This window comes from Notolabrus celidotus, chromosome 8, assembly GCF_009762535.1.
Source record: "Notolabrus celidotus isolate fNotCel1 chromosome 8, fNotCel1.pri, whole genome shotgun sequence".
In the NCBI taxonomy this organism is placed as follows: Eukaryota; Metazoa; Chordata; class Actinopteri; order Labriformes; family Labridae; genus Notolabrus; species Notolabrus celidotus.
This window is the reverse complement of record NC_048279.1, coordinates 157,268-173,364: the sequence shown is the minus strand read 5'-3', so window position 1 is coordinate 173,364 and position 16,097 is coordinate 157,268. Positions and strand designations below refer to the sequence as shown.

Sequence of the window (16,097 nt, the reverse complement as noted above, 5' to 3'; positions counted from 1 at the left end):
TTGTAGTTTATGATTATTGTTTAAATTATAATTTATGGTTATAATAACCATAAATTATAATCAAAACAATAACCAAAAACTATAAACGTAATTAATACACATAAAGTGTCATAAACATGAACACAAAATATGAACAGTTCAAGCTGCTCTGACTCTGTACATGACAGAGCCGCTCTATAACATGTAAGAAACACTCAGCATCACTGAAGAATCACAGCACCACACTCCGGTCCGGCGGGGGGCGCTAAGGAAGACAGTTGGGAGAAGAGTTAGCCGCCTTTAAAACCCCAGAAGAAGACGCGGCAGCAGACGAATCAGGAGAAGAAAAGGAAGAAGAAGAAGGAAAAGAGGAAGAAGTGGTCTGGTAGTTTGGTGGTGTTGTTTCTATCTTAAAAGATGTCAGAAGAAACACACCTTGTCCTGTTCAACTGAAAAACACAGGTATGTTAGCATGCTAGATTTAAACTAGCCGCTCTGTACAGGGAAACACAGCGTGGAGGTGTTTCCTTTAGAGGTGTCTGTGTGAACAAAGCTAGCTGCAACGATGCTTACAGGAAAGCTAGCTCACAATAAGCAAGTTATTACTTTCCAGACTGACGACGTCAAACAGACACCTGAGCATAATGTTAGATCTCCTTCTGTTAACACAACAACATGATGCCAACGCTGTGTAAGTGTATGTATGTATGTATGTATGTATGTATGTGTGTATGTGTGTATGTGTGTATGTGTGTGTGTGTGTGTGTGTGTGTGTTTGTGTGTGTTTGTGTTTGTGTGTGTGTGTGTGCTTGTGTGAGAGAAAGAGAAAGTAAGTGTGTGTGTGAGAGAGAGTAAGTGTGTGTTTGTGTGTGTGTGTGAGAGAGAAGGAGAGAGTGTGTGTCTGTGAGTGTGTGTTTGTGTGTGTGTCTATGTATGTATGTATGTATGTATGTATGTATATGTGTGTCTGAGTGTGTGAGTGCGTGTGTCTGTGTCTGTATGTGTGTGTGTGAGAGAGTGTTGTGTGTGAGAGTGAGTGTGTGTGTCTGTATGTGTGTGTTTGTGTGTCTGTGAGTGTGTGTGTATGTGTGTATCTGTGTGTCTGTTTGTGAGTGAGTGAGTGAGTGAGTGTGTCTGTCTGTCTGTCTGTCTGTCTGTCTGTGTCTGTATGTGTGTGTGTGAGAGAGAGTGTTAGTGTGTGAGAGGTTGTGTGTGAGAGAGTGTCTGTGTGAGTGTGTTAGTGTGTCTGTGTGCATGTGTGTGTGTGAGAGTGAGTGAGTGTGTGTGTGTGTGTGTGTGTGTGTGTGGGTGGGTGGGTGAGTGTGTGTGTGTGTGTAGTTTACAGTAATGGTCATTAAAGTGTTTAGTTAATTGTTAGACTGCCGCTGACTTTCACAGATTCACATCCCTGTTATCCAAACACACTTTTCTTTAACAGAGTTAGCTTTGTTTACAAACTGTTGTTACAACTGACTTAGTGCTGTGTGTGTGTGTGTTTGTCTGTCTGTGTCTGTGTCTATGCCTGTGTGTGTGTGTCTGTTTCTGTGCCTGTTTGTGTATCTGTGTGTGTGTGTGTGTGTGTTTGTGTGTTTGTTTGTCGGTCTGTTTGTCTATTTGTCTGTCTGTGTCTGTGTCTGTGCCTGTGTGTGTGTGTGTCTGTGTCTGTGTCTGCGCCTGTGCGTGTGTGTGTGTGTGTGTGTGTGTGTGTGTGTGTGTGTGTGTCTGTGCCTGTGTCTGTGTCTGTGTCTGCGCCCGTGCCTGTGTGTCTGTGTCTGTGTCTGTGCCTGTGTGTGTGTGTGTGTGTGTGTGTGTCTGTGCCTGTGTCTGTGTCTGTGTCTGCGAGAGCAGTGATGGGCCCCAGGAGGAAGGCGTCTAAGCTGCAGCCTGCAGGGGGCAGCAGTGGAGGGGAGGAGATCCTGAAACAAAATGAGCTCAAAGACTACATCAACGAGCTGTCACATGAAGTCCTCTGCCACATCTTCAGGTACACACTCACTGTGTGTGTGTGTGTTTGCGTCTGTGTTTTGTTCACTGTACTATGGACTGTGTGACAGGACTTTTGTCTTGCATCAATAGTTCAGTAAATCTTTATTCATACAACACCAGCTCATATCCAAAGCTAACTGAGGGGTGTACCACAAAGCAAGATTAAGCGAGGGGTAATCTAGGTCTGTTCAACATAATCCCAAAGGTTTCTATCTCTGAGCTGGCTTAACCTGGCTCTATCAACATGATAACTGACTCCAAACTCACACCTGAGGGGTATACTCCAAAGCTGGATTTGCGGTTATCAACGTATCTTCAGGTCATTCTCTGTACGGTACACAATGACTCTGCTCCAATGATCAATAAACAGGGTTATTATAGTCAGATCTATCTAATGATGAATACACAGGGTTATTATAGTCAGATCTATCTAATGATGAATAAACAGAGTTATTATAGTCAGATCTATCTAATGATCAATAAACAGTTATTATAGTCAGATATATCTAATGATCAATAAACAGGGTTATTATAGTCAGAAATATCTAATGATCAATAAACAGTTATTATAGTCACATATATCTAATGATCAATAAACAGTTATTATAGTCACATATATCTAATGATCAATAAACAGTTATTATAGTCACATATATCTAATGATCAATAAACAGTTATTATAGTCACATATATCTAATGATCAATAAACAGTTATTATAGTCACATATATCTAATGATCAATAAACAGTTATAGTCACATCTATCTAATGATCAATATACAGTTATTATAGTCAGATATATCTTATTATTAATAAACAGTTATTATAGTCACATCTATCTAATGATCAGTTCATTCACTTTGTCTTATCCGTTCTTCCTTCATGTTTCAAACTCAGCTGTGTTGAAGTTAATCTGGATTATGTGTTTCACCTCTTCATATTTTTCTAATATCAGAGCTCTGAGTTTGAACAATATGTGGATATACTGACGGCAGACTGTCCCTGTCTGTGATTGGTGATGTATTTCTCAGTCTGCTGTTTACATGTGAAGGTCTTCAGGGTAACTCGGTCGAGGCAGATGTCTGTCTAACATGAGTCTGGTTCTGCTCGAGGTTTCTGCCTGTTAAAGGAAGTTTTTCCTCTGTGCTGTAACTAGCTAAATACTGCAAGATGCAATGCTCATGGTGGTTTAAGGAGGGGTCAGACTGAGTCTTATCCTGTCTTGGTGTTGGGTCTCTGTTCATAATTTGACATAGAGTGGTCTAGACCTGCTCTGTCTGTAAAAGCATCTTGAGATAACGTTTGTTGTGATTTGGCGCTATACAAATAAAGGTTGATTGATTGATTGATTGATTGATTGATTGATAGTTAGACTTGTAATTATGATAACCAGCTTTGTGTGACGACTAGGAGAGATCTCCTTTTTGAAGGTTCTATGAAGCCGGGCCAGGAATAGATGGCCTGGATATGTTGGACTTGCTTCATAGTATAGGTCCCTGGTCAGGACCAGGTCATGTTCAGAGTTACGGCTGTATGTCCGATGTAAAGTGCCATCAATTTGTTTAGTTAAAGCTGCTGATGTCCTCTGTTGGTAACACAGGTCATCATCAGCTGATGTAGTGAGGGAACAGTGACGTCACGTTTTTAATAACCCAGAATGAAGACCAGCATATACTGTATGCATCACATCAGGGGGAGCCTGTCTGACTACTTCAGTTTGATTTGATTCTCTAAGTCATGAGTCATCCAGTCTCTCTCCCTTTGCTTCAGGTAAAATTAACCCTTTTAGCTCCAGCAGATCCTCCGTATAGTAGAAGAACAGTCAGTGACGAGCATCTATGAATTATGCTATATAATGTTTTTATGTATGGTCCTAAAAACCTACCAATTCGGCTGTTTTACACAACTGGTAGTGTTTCAGCAATTCTGAATCCTCTTTGTCTCCAGGGATCTTCTCCTTCCAAGTGTTGATTCAGTCAACCCATCTGCAATAACGCACGATCAAAAACAGCACAAGTTGAATCCCCTCCATGCTAATAAGCTAACTGTGGTGTCGTACATGATGATGTTGGCCTGTCTGTCATCATCTTTGCTATATGGCTTTCGTCTCTTTGTTACTGGTCTAAAAGTTCCTGGAACTTCTGGTCGAAAAGCACCACAGGACTTCCAGATTTACAGGGAGGGTGTTTAGATTTATTGTAATATGTTTCTTTGATGTTTTGTCACATATATATAAAAATCAATCTTTAAAATATCTGCAGAATGAACATGATCTGATATGGTCTGAGTGACTGCACTGTGAATAATTACAACTCTGACTGATAACATATATATTTATCATTTATGGAGAGAATACCTACTAATGAACATTTCTGTAAATATGCCAGAGTTAGCCAAAAGGCTAGTTTCCATTTGCAGTCCCTTGCCAGATGTTAATATAGGCTCATAAAGAGGAACAAGACAAGTAAAAAAAAAGGGAAAGAAAACAAAGGAATAAGAGTACAAATAACACCTTGGGATTAAACATTACTAAGAAGTATGTAAAGAAATAACAGAACAGTGTTAGAGCGAGTTCGCTACCATAAACATCAAATACATGATGCAGGCATGCTACTGCTAATAAAGGCTTCCATGCAGGTAGACGGAAGCATGCGACTCAAGAAGCGTGAGGGCAGCATTAAACTTGTCTTAGTAAAAAAACTGAGTAGACGAAGCTGGCAGAAGTCTACCAAGATACAGATGTACACAACAGGACAACATGTTACAGTGCTGTACAAGTTTGCTTCAGACAATCACAAATACACATGAAGCAAGTAACACATCCAGATGTCCTTATGTGACCCTGCATCAGTTAACTACACAGAGAAACACCAACACATCTGTGAAAGGTTCAATGACGTTTTATTTTGAAGGTGCCTCTACATCAATGATATCATGCAGTTGGAATGTTACTTTATTTTGAAGGAGTGTTTTGTTTTGAAGGTACCTGCCCATGAAGGACATCATGTGTATGGAGAGTCTATCCAGGAAGCTGAGGGAGGCAGTGACTCTGTACTTGAGGGTGGTGAAGGTGGTGGATCTGTGTGCAGGCCGATGGTGGGAGTACATGCCGTCAGGTAAGCACAATTCCCTCACAGTTTAAAGTTTTCTTGAATTTCCCCATTGTGGGACGAGTAAAGGACTATCTTATCTTATCTTAAAGCCAGGTTTATACTTCTGCACTAAAACCGTAGGTCCATGAAAATCTAACACAGAGGCCTCCAAAATGTCACTGTGCATCAGAACGAGGCGGACCACAAGCCCTGTGAGTGGTTCACCGGGCAGCATTGTATTTCTCCATTTACAACATCCATTTTATATTCCACCTCCTACAATGTCTCCTCTCCTTAATCCTGTGTAATGATTGCTGTGTGATCAATGGCAGCTCTTATCAGAGTCTCCATAGATCACTGTGGACAAACAAGCAGAAAACATGGACCAGAAACAGGCAATCAGACCAGCATTCAGATCACACTGTTTAGGCCGACTGACGGGGGCAAAACAATGCACAGGTAGAGCTAATGAAGATGTCAGCCTCTGCGTCTCAGAGTCAAGGTAAAAGACGTATAAACCAGGCTTCAAGGTGACCCCTTGGTATCGCAGAGTCTAGAGATGAACACACAATGTTATGGCAGTTGTGTGAAGCTGTTTAAGTGTAACAGGTGACATTGATGGTTAGTGTGATGTCAGAGATCAGCAGGTAGTCTCTAAAGCACTGGCATGTCGAAATCAAAAACCAGGAGGGGAGGGTGAGTCTGAGTGAGAGGGCTAGTCTGAGGGTGAGATGTGAGTGCAAGTTAGAGGTGTTAGAGTGAGGTGTTGGGGTGAGTCTGAGGGTGAGGAGTTGGGGTGAGTTGTAAGGGTGAGGTGTTACGTCAATCTGATGGTGAGGAGTTAGGGTGAGTCTGAGGGTGAGATGTAAGGGTGAGTGTGAGGTCGAGGTGTGAGGGTGAGTTTGAGGGTGAGGGCTAAGTCCAGCTCTGAGCTTGAGGTGTGAGGGTGAGTTTGAGGGTGAGGGCTAAGTCCAGCTCTGAGCTTGAGGTGTGAGGGTGTGTTTTGGGGGTGGGAAATGGGGGCTGTTAGGAGTGGAGGTTTGAACCTGGGTTCCAGAGGGGAGCCACCCAAACGCTGTGAAGAGCGTGTGAGGGGTCCTGAGCAGTTTGGCCTGCTGCTCTTTGTGTTTCCTACTCATAGATGGTGGACAGATTCCTGACAGGCAGTCCAATAATCTTAGAGCAGAATGTCACAGTACTCAGCAGGCGGTTCCTGTTCTGAAGAGTGGTGGAGTGGATCCAGCAGGGTATGGAGAATGTGAGGATGCTCTCTATAGAGCAGGGAATTTAGCTTCCTGAGCAGATGTGATCGTTGTTGACTCCTCGTGTTGGAGGAGAACTTCAGGGAGCTGTTGAAAATGGAGTCCAGGTACTGGGGGGTCTAAAGCCATCAATGTGCAACGTGTAATCATCATTGCTTTTTTTAACCATGTTTCAATAAAGGAAAGAATACAGGCCATCCTGTATTCACCCATGTGGCAACACCGGCTCAAAGCTCTTGTTTTATTGTGGAGAGGGTGCACGCTAGCCAGGATGATGGAGTGGGCACACGTTAGCCATGATGATGGAGGGGGCACACATTAGCCAGGATGATGGAGGGGGCACACATTAGCCAGGATGATGGAGGGGGCACACGCTAGCCAGGATGATGGAGTGGGCACATGTTAGCCATGATGATGGAGGGGGCACACATTAGCCAGGATGATGGAGGGGGCACACGTTAGCCAGGATGATGGAGGGGGCACACGTTAGCCAGGATGATGGAGGGGGCACAAGTTAGCCATGATGATGGAGGGGGCACACGTTAGCCAGGATGATGGAGGGGGCACGCGTTAGCCAGGGTGATTGAGGGGGCGGCACGTTAGCGAGGATGATGGAGGGGGCGCACATTAGCCAGGATGATGGAGGGGGTACATGTTAGCGAGGATTTTGAAGGAGGCACACGTTAGCCAGGATTATGAAGGGGGCACACGTTAGCCAGGATTATGAAGGGGGCAAACGTTAGCCAGGATTTTGAAGGGGGCACACGTTAGCCAGGATTATGAAGGGGGCAAACGCTAGCCAGGATTATGAAGGGGGCACACGTTAGCCAGGATTATGAAGGGGGCACACGTTAGCCAGGATTATGAAGGGGGCACACGTTAGCCAGGATTATGAAGGGGGCACATGTTAGCCAGGATGATGAAGGGGGCACAGGTTAGCCAGGATGATGGAGGGGCGCACGTTAGCCAGGATGATGGAGGGGCGCATGTTAGTCAGGATGATGGAGGGGGCAGAAACACAGAAGCCGTCTACAAAAAGGGCCTGAGCCGCCTCGACTTCCTGAGGAGGCTGAGGTCCTTCAACATCTGCAGGACGATGCTGAGGATGTTTTATGAGTCTGTGGTAGTCAGTACTCTCCTGTTTGCTGTGGTGTGCTGGGGAAGCAGGCTGAGGGGAGCGGATGCATACAGACTGAATAAACTCATCTTTAAGGCCAGTGATGTTGTCGAGGTGGAGCTTGACTCTTTGACGGTGGTTACAGAGAGGAGGACTCTCTGTAACCACAGCAACATGGACAACATCCACCACCCTCTCTACAACGTGCTGCTGAATCACAGGAGCACATTCAGTGAGAGACTCACCCCCCTGCTAAATGCACCACAGAACGCCACAGGAAGTCATTCCTGAAGTCATTCCTGCCTGTGGTCAGACTGTACAACTCCTCCCTCTGATCATGTCAACTATATTCTGTACTCTGTGCAATAACCGTACAATAACTGTGCAATAACCCTGCCACTTTAACATCTTTGTATATGTCACCATCATTCCCAGAGCTTTGCACATAGCTAACTCTAACTATTCTGAGCTTCTGTATATTCTTTATTATTATTTTAATTTATTTTATTTTATTTTATTTTATGCATGGTGGTGCACTGGGTAGCGCTGTTGCCTCACAGATAGAAGGTTACTGGTTCCTGGTCCCCAGCCAGGCAGGTGCCTTTCTGTGTGGAGTTTGCGTGTTCTCTCGTGCATGCGCGGGGTCTCTCCTGGTACTCCAGCTTCCTCCCACAGTCCAAAAACATGCTCACCAGGTTGACTGATCACTCTATCTGTGATAGGTTGGCGACCTGTCCAGGGTATACCCTGCCTTCCGCCCGAAGCCAGCTGGGATAGGCACTGGGATTTTTATTTTATCTTATTTTATCTTCATTTTATTTTTATTTATCTTTATTTTATTTTTTATTTTATCTTTATTTTATTCGTATTAAATCTTATTTTACTCCTTCTTTAATATTTTAACTTTTTACATACTGTTTATAAGAGCTCTTTAATGACAGAATTTCCCTCCCCGGGATAAATTAAGTATTTCGGATTCTGATGATGGAGGGGAGTGCTGGTTGTGTTCACGACTCATTTAAGTCTGGCTCTTCTTCCACACTTTTTAATTCACTCTCTGGTTACCTTAGTTTTGTTGTGAGCGAAGTTGTCTTGGTTGGATGAGTCCTTGAATCAAAGGGTCTGAGTAGCGTGAGGAAAGTCAATGCTTTGAAAAGTTGCGATCAAAGAGTTTTACAAAGTTTTTAGAAAACACCTCAGCTGTGTGGGGACACAGAATGGACAAGAGAACATTGTAAATAAATCCACAATAATCTTTTAAAATATAACACCACTGCCCTAGAGCAGTCCGCTCGTCCACACCAGCAGCAAACCCGATTCTAAGGATGTATTGGTGTTCCCGGTTATATCTGAACGAACTCTGAATAACATGTAATCAGACATGTTTTAATCATGTTTGTTTGTGTTTGTGTTCCAGGTTTCACAGACAGCAGCTTCCTGCTCCTCCTGAAGAAGATGCCAGATCTGGAGCAACTGTACGGCCTCCACCCTCGATACCTGGAGAGAAGAAGAGTCCGGGGATACGAGGCCTTCAGCATCCCTGGAGTCCTGGAGGCTCTGCAGGCCTGCCCCAAGCTGATAGTGAGGAAACACACTTTTGATCAACACACCTGTACAACACATCTGTACGACACACCTGTACATCGTTCTGTACAACCCACACAAATGACACAACTGTACGACACACCTGTACATCGTTCTGTACAACCCACCCAAATAACACACATTTGATCAACACACCTGTACAACACATCTGTACGTCACACCTGTACATCGTTCTGTACAACCCACACAAATAACACACATTTGATCAACACACCTGTACAACACATCTGTATGTCACACCTGTACATCGTTCTGTACAACCCACACAAATGACACAACTGTACGACACACCTGTACATCGTTCTGTACAACCCACCCAAATAAAACACACCTGTACAACACACCTGTACATCATATCTGTATGTCACACCTGTACATCGTTCTGTACAACCCACACAAATAACACACCTGTATAACACACCTGTACATCGTTCTGTACATCATTCTGTACAACCCACCCAAATAACACACTTGTATAACACACCTGTACATCGTTCTGTACATCATTCTGTACAACCCACCCAAATAACACACCTGTACGTCACACGTGTACATTGTTCTGTACAACCCACCCAAATAACACACCTGTCTAACACATCTGTTCACCTTTTTCTACAGCAGTGGGCAGGAGGCACTAGGGGGGTCCCGGAAACTTGAGGGAAAGAGGAGGGGAAATGAAACAAAAATTGGAACTGGGAGACTAGTTCCTTTTTATAATTGCGACTGTCATCTGTATTAAAACTGTAGAGTCCTTACTAAGGGGTCTGGATGGGAAGACTTTTGGTCACCGTTTCTAGTCTGTATGTAGTCTGAGCAGTACTGATCGTCAGCAGGCTTTGGTGTCTGCAGGAAAAACACTGAATGTGTAGAATGTGCCGCCATGACCTCCCTGCTCCCATTGACAATAAAGAGATATCTTTGTGCAAGTGCAGCTGATAAAATGTTCTAGATTGAAAATTTCAACATGTGCAATGCATCTGCCTCCCACTATGTTGTAAAAACAGAGCAAAGCTTTGATTTCCTGACAGCATCATAAAGGACCAATCCGGCCTCTGCTAACCAAACAGCCAATTAAATCGTGTTTTCAGTCTACTCTCCAGGTCAACCCTGGCTAAGCTTGCAATACATTACTCTGTCATGATGTTGTTGTTTTGGCAAACTTAAGGCCTGTAAACTGTGAGTAGTTTATAAGCCAGGGTGAAGCATCTGTGTCGGTCTCTTCTAAGAGCTCCTTGAAACAAATGAGCGACTGCTTCTCCAAGGAATGTAGCGGATACAAATGGACAAGTTAAAGGTGCAGATGGCAAGCGACTTTGAGTACCGTGAAAAGCACTATACAAGTCCCATCATTTATTATTATTATTATTATTATTATTATTATTATTATTATTATTATTACTATTATTATTAACAACACACCTGAACATCATACTATACAACAGGCCTTCCTCACCTTATAGCTGTGTCCACAGGTCATACTCTTCTTTGCATACTCTGGGTTTAAAGGGTTAGCTTCATGTTCAGATGGTTACAGCAGTCTTCATTCAGGGTTTAGACTTGTTCATCATAACCATGTATGAAGTGGAGTGTACCTGGTTTCAGGGTGTGGAAACATCTCACCTGGAGCTGGTGGAGGCCATCTGGAACTACATGCCTCAGGTCCACATCCTGGGAAAATTCAGAAACCGCAATGGAGGGTTTCCTATTCCTGCTGAGAACAAACTGACCATCCCCATCACGGCCAAGATCCAGACGCTGCACCTCGTAGGTAAGAGGCTGAACAGGTCTTTGAGATAAATACTAATCATCATAAATCCATTCTGTATACTGTGTGAAGGATGAGGTATAGTGAGCAGGATGTTATAGTGAACTCCTCTTTATCACAAGTGTGTATTTATTTACCTTAATTACAAATAACATGTAAATCTAAATAAATCTAATATAATGAAATGTACTATACACAAAGATACACTATTATACTAGAAGCAGACTGCTGAGACTGAGTCAGCCCAAATACTGTAAACTCACCAGTCTGTACACTGACCACAGTTGTGGTTTGTTTATCTGCGTGTGTGTACTTTTGTGTTGTAGGTGTGAACGTCCCGGAGATCCCATGTGTATCCATGCTGCGTCACCTTTACCTGAAGTGGGTGCGTTTGACGAAGCCTCAGCCGTTTAAGGACTTCCTGTGTGTGAGTCTGAGGTCATTTGTGATGAGAAACTGTGCAGGGCCATCCAATTCTCTAAAGTACGTTCCGCTGGTCACCGGGCTCGCCTCTGCCCGCAACCTGGAGCAGCTGGAGCTAGTTCGGGTCCCGTTCCTTGGGGGTCTTATCCAGCATGTGGTGGAGGACAGCTGGAGATCAGGTGAGCTGCTGGTGTATGCTGGTTGTCACAAAGAAAAGGTTAATAATTAAAACAAAGTTATGATTAAAAGTGTGTGTGTGTGTGTGTGTGTGTGTGTGTGTGTGTGTGTGTGTGTGTGTGTGTGTGTGTGTGTGTGTGTGTGTGTGTGTGTGTGTGTGTGTGTGTGTGTGTGTGTGTGTGTGTGTGTGTGTGTAGGAGGATTCAGGAACCTGCACACCATTGTGTTTGGAGCCTGTAAGAACGCCCTGGAGGTTGACCTGGGCTACCTGATCATCACAGCAGCTCGCAGGTTCAGATATTTCATCTTTCAACATTTGACAACAAAGAGTGAACAGCACTATGAGTGTTATTGTTCACTTTTTGTTCAAATAGTTGTTCAAAGAGTGAACAGCACTAAAGAGTGTTATTGTTTACTCCTCGTTCAAGGAGTGAACAGCACTAAAGATTGTTATTGTTCCCTTCTTGTTCAAAGAGTGAACTGAACTAAAAGTGTTATTGTTCCCTCCTTGTTCAAACAGTGACCTGCACTAAAGAGTGTTATTGTTCCCTCCTTGTTCAAAGAGTTGTTCAAGGAGTGAACAGCACTAAAGAGTGTTATGGTTCCCTCCTTGTTCAAACAGTGACCTGCACTAAAGAGTTTTATTGTTCCCTCCTTGTTCAAAGAGTTGTTCAAAGAGTGAACAGCACTAAAGAGTGTTATGGTTCCCTCCTTGTTCAAAGAGTGAACAGCACTAAAGAGTGTTATTGTTCCCTCCTTGTTCAAAGAGTGAACAGCACTAAAGAGTGTTATTGTTCCCTCCTTGTTCAAAGAGTGAACAGCACTAATGAGTGTTATGGTTAACTCCTTGTTCAAAGTGTGAACTGCACTAAATAGTGTTATTGTTTACTCCTTGTTCAAAGAGTTGTTCAAAGAGTGAACAGCACTAAAGAGTGTTATGGTTCACTCCTCGTTCAAAGAGTGAACAGCACTAAAGAGTGTTATTGTTCCCTCCTTGTTCAAAGAGTGAACAGCACTAAAGAGTGTTATGGTTCACTCCTTGTTCAAAGAGTGAACAGCACTAATGAGTGTTATGGTTCACTCCTTGTTCAAAGAGTGAACAGCACTAAAGAGTGTTATTGTTCCCTCCTTGTTGAAAGAGTGAGCAGCACTAATGAGTGTTATGGTTCACTCCTTGTTCAAAGAGTGAACAGCACTAATGAGTGTTATGGTTAACTCCTTGTTCAAAGAGTGAACTGCACTAAAGATTGTTACTGTTCACTCCTTGTTCAAAGAGTGAACAGCACTAAAGAGTGTTATGGTTAACTCCTTGTTCAAAGAGTGAACAGCACTAAAGAGTGTTATTGTTACCTCCTTGTTGAAAGAGTGAGCAGCACTAAAGAGTGTTATGGTTAACTCCTTGTTCAAAGAGTGAACAGCACTAAAGAGTGTTATTGTTCCCTCCTTGTTCAAAGAGTGAACAGCACTAAAGAGTGTTATTGTTCCCTCCTTGTTCAAAGAGTGAACAGCACTAATGAGTGTTATGGTTCACTCCTTGTTCAAAGAGTGAACAGCACTAATGAGTGTTATGGTTCACTCCTTGTTCAAGGAGTGAACAGCACTAAAGAGTGTTATGGTTCACTCCTTGTTCAAAGAGTGAACAGCACTAATGAGTGTTATGGTTCACTCCTTGTTCAAGGAGTGAACAGCACTAATGAGTGTTATGGTTCACTCCTTGTTCAAGGAGTGAACAGCACTAATGAGTGTTATGGTTCACTCCTTGTTCAAAGAGTGAACAGCACTAAAGAGTGTTATTGTTCCCTCCTTGTTGAAAGAGTGAGCAGCACTAAAGAGTGTTATTGTTCATTCCTTGTTCAAAGAGTGAACAGCACTAAAGAGTGTTATGGTTAACTCCTTGTTCAAAGAGTGAACTGCACTAAAGATTGTTATTGTTCCCTCCTTGTTCAAAGAGTGAACAGCACTAAAGAGTGTTATGGTTAACTCCTTGTTCAAAGAGTGAACAGCACTAAAGAGTGTTATTGTTACCTCCTTGTTCAAAGAGTGAACAGCACTAAAGAGTGTTATTGTTACCTCCTTGTTCAAAGAGTGAACAGCACTAAAGAGTAAAAAGGAGTATGCAAAGAGAAGACCTGTCTCAAACTTTACACAGACATTTAAAACACTGATCCTTACGAAGAACTCTTTCTGTTTCAGACGACTTTGACATGTTTTCTCTCTCTTTGTCTCTATCCCTACCTGGATCTGTGTCTGCGTCTCTGTGTCTGCGTCTCTGTGTCTCTGTGACTCTGTGTCTCTGTGACTCTGTGACTCTGTGTCTCTCTCTTTCTCTCTCTCTCTCTCTCTCTCTCTCTCTCTCTCTCTCTCTCTCTCTCTCTCTCTCTCTCTCTCTCTCTCTCTCTCTCTCTCTCTCTCTCTCTCTCTCTCTCTCTCTCTCTCTCTCACACCCCCTCCCTCCCTCTTCTTAGACTCCATGAGCTGAGGATTCAGCCCTCACTCACCAAAGACGGGGTCTTCTCAGCTTTAAAAATGGCTGAGCTAGAGTTTCCTCAGTTTGAGACACTTCATCTGGGATATGTGGATGAGTTCCTGTTACAGTGTGAGTTTATTACCATTGCACATTATTATTACACATTATTATAACAAATTGTTATATTTTACATTATAATAGCATGTTATTACTTCACAATATCTTTGCACATTATTAATTGACATTGTTATTTCATATTATTTTACCCCATTACTATTTTGAAGACTTTTGAAGTGTGTTTCAATGTGTTTTTTCTGGGGATTGTAAACTGGCATCATATTTCTTATAAAAGGGTTACACCCACATCATAGGTTAGACGCTGATGAAAGCCTTGAGCTGAAACACCTATTTTCCTTTGAGCTGCTTAAAATTAGTAAAAGTTATGAGTTTTATCGGGATTGCGAGATGTCTTTTGCTTATATTCTGTTCCTTTTTTGGCGCACGCCATTTCTGGGTTTTCGGAGTACGTATACTTTTAGTAGGGATCCTAAGCACTCCTTTATAAATGGCTGTAGATGTCCGTACATATGTAGTCAGGGAATGGTCTTAAGGAGGAAGCTGTTAATGTGATCATCCCCTTGACTGATACAAGTCATTGGGTCCTTGTTAAACCACAGAGATAGCTGACCTCAGACCAACACAACATCTGCACCCTCAGTTCAGAATCATCCACAGTCCAGGTGTTAGCTTTATGGAGCGCAGACTGGAGCTGCTCCTTGTCAAAGAAAGGAGCCTGTTGAGGTCATTAAACATCTGATCGGGAACCTCTCCTGGTCACCTTCAGTTAGAGGTTTTCCAGACATGTACAATGATAAGTAGACCTGGGGTAGATCCAGAACCGGCTGCAGGGATAATTTATTTAACCTGTTTTAGAGACACCCTTGGTCTCCCAGCAGGTCCTGTAAAACTCCACTGAGAAGAAGGAGCATGCTAAGTGAAGACATCAGGAGCTGTAACAGTGTTTGTGTCGAGACCCTGCATCCATGAAAACCTGCAGGAGCCTCATTCAGCAAGTGATGCACAGGTGATGATGTTTAATGTTCCTGTTCCTGTAGGTAAGATGAGTCACTCTGAGCTCGTAAAGTATGGTCTGGCTGACGTCATTGAGAACCCAGGAATCATTACTGACATAGGCATCAAGGTGGTCAACGAGGTGTTTACCAACATCAAATACCTGCTCATCTACAACTGCCCTCACCTGCACAACCCCCACCACTGGATCACAGGTAACACATCTGACTCCCTTTGCTGTCAAACGCCTTTTAATCCCTCATCACTGGATTACCTGTAGCTGGGAGGATGTGGCTTCTAATATGAATGTGTTTGTTTTACCAAAAGATAGTAGGAACTCTGTGTCTCACCTCAGGCCTTATGTTTGTGTTCTCCGATCCGTCCAGGTGTACTTCAGGTGTTTGGTGTGGGTCAGTACAGGCTGGTACAGTCAGGGTGCGAATTGCCGGGGGAATTCCCCCTCTGCTTTTTATACCCCCTCTCTGGTCGTTCAGTTTGTATCTCCGATGGGGATCCGTCTCACCCCCCCCTCTGGTCAGACTACATTAAATGCATCTGGTTGTGTGGAATCTGCCCACTTCTATAGATGGAGAGGGGATCGTGAATGGAGTGCTGTTAACAAAGGTCGTTTGGTTAAGTGCCTCATTTGTTCGGAAGTCGGGTACAATAAGATTCAGTGTAATATTCATTTATTCTGAAGGCATGCACGTGGAAGTTGCACTAGTGTGCTGCAAGTGCGAAAAAATAAGTTGTCATCAGCAACACTGATGATGAGCATGTTCAGGAGTGTTGAACTGGTTTGGTACAGTTCAGTATGGTTTGGTTCAGTTTGGTTTGGTACAGTTCAGTATGGTTTGGTTCAGTTTGGTTTGGTACAGTTCAGTATGGTGTGGTACAGTTCAGTATGGTTTGGTACAGTTCAGTATGGTGTGGTACAGTTCAGTTTGGTTTGGTACAGTTCAGTATGGTGTGGTACAGTTCAGTATGGTTTGGTACAGTTCAGTATGGTGTGGTACAGTTCAGTATGGTTTGGTACAGTTCAGTATGGTGTGGTACAGTTCAGTATGGTTTGGTACAGTTCAGTATGGTTTGGTACAGTTCAGTTTGGTTTGGTACAGTTCAGTTTGGTTTGGTTCAGTTTGGTTTGGTTTGGT

At 43.2% G+C, this 16,097-nt stretch overlaps 1 protein-coding gene across 1 annotated transcript in view; it reads left to right on the top strand.

Annotated features, from left to right (window-relative positions):
* The first annotated feature begins 265 nt into the window (after positions 1 to 265).
* Positions 266 to 16,097, top strand: part of fbxo38 (F-box protein 38) — a 40,088-nt gene continuing 24,256 nt past the window's right edge. Inside the window, 9 exon segments of the mRNA XM_034689520.1 lie at positions 266 to 441; positions 1,828 to 1,963; positions 4,947 to 5,080; positions 8,853 to 9,016; positions 10,643 to 10,808; positions 11,132 to 11,407; positions 11,603 to 11,696; positions 13,871 to 14,001; positions 14,988 to 15,158. Of these exon segments, the coding sequence (XP_034545411.1) occupies positions 1,830 to 1,963; positions 4,947 to 5,080; positions 8,853 to 9,016; positions 10,643 to 10,808; positions 11,132 to 11,407; positions 11,603 to 11,696; positions 13,871 to 14,001; positions 14,988 to 15,158 (1,270 nt within the window). The 5' untranslated portion in view covers positions 266 to 441; positions 1,828 to 1,829.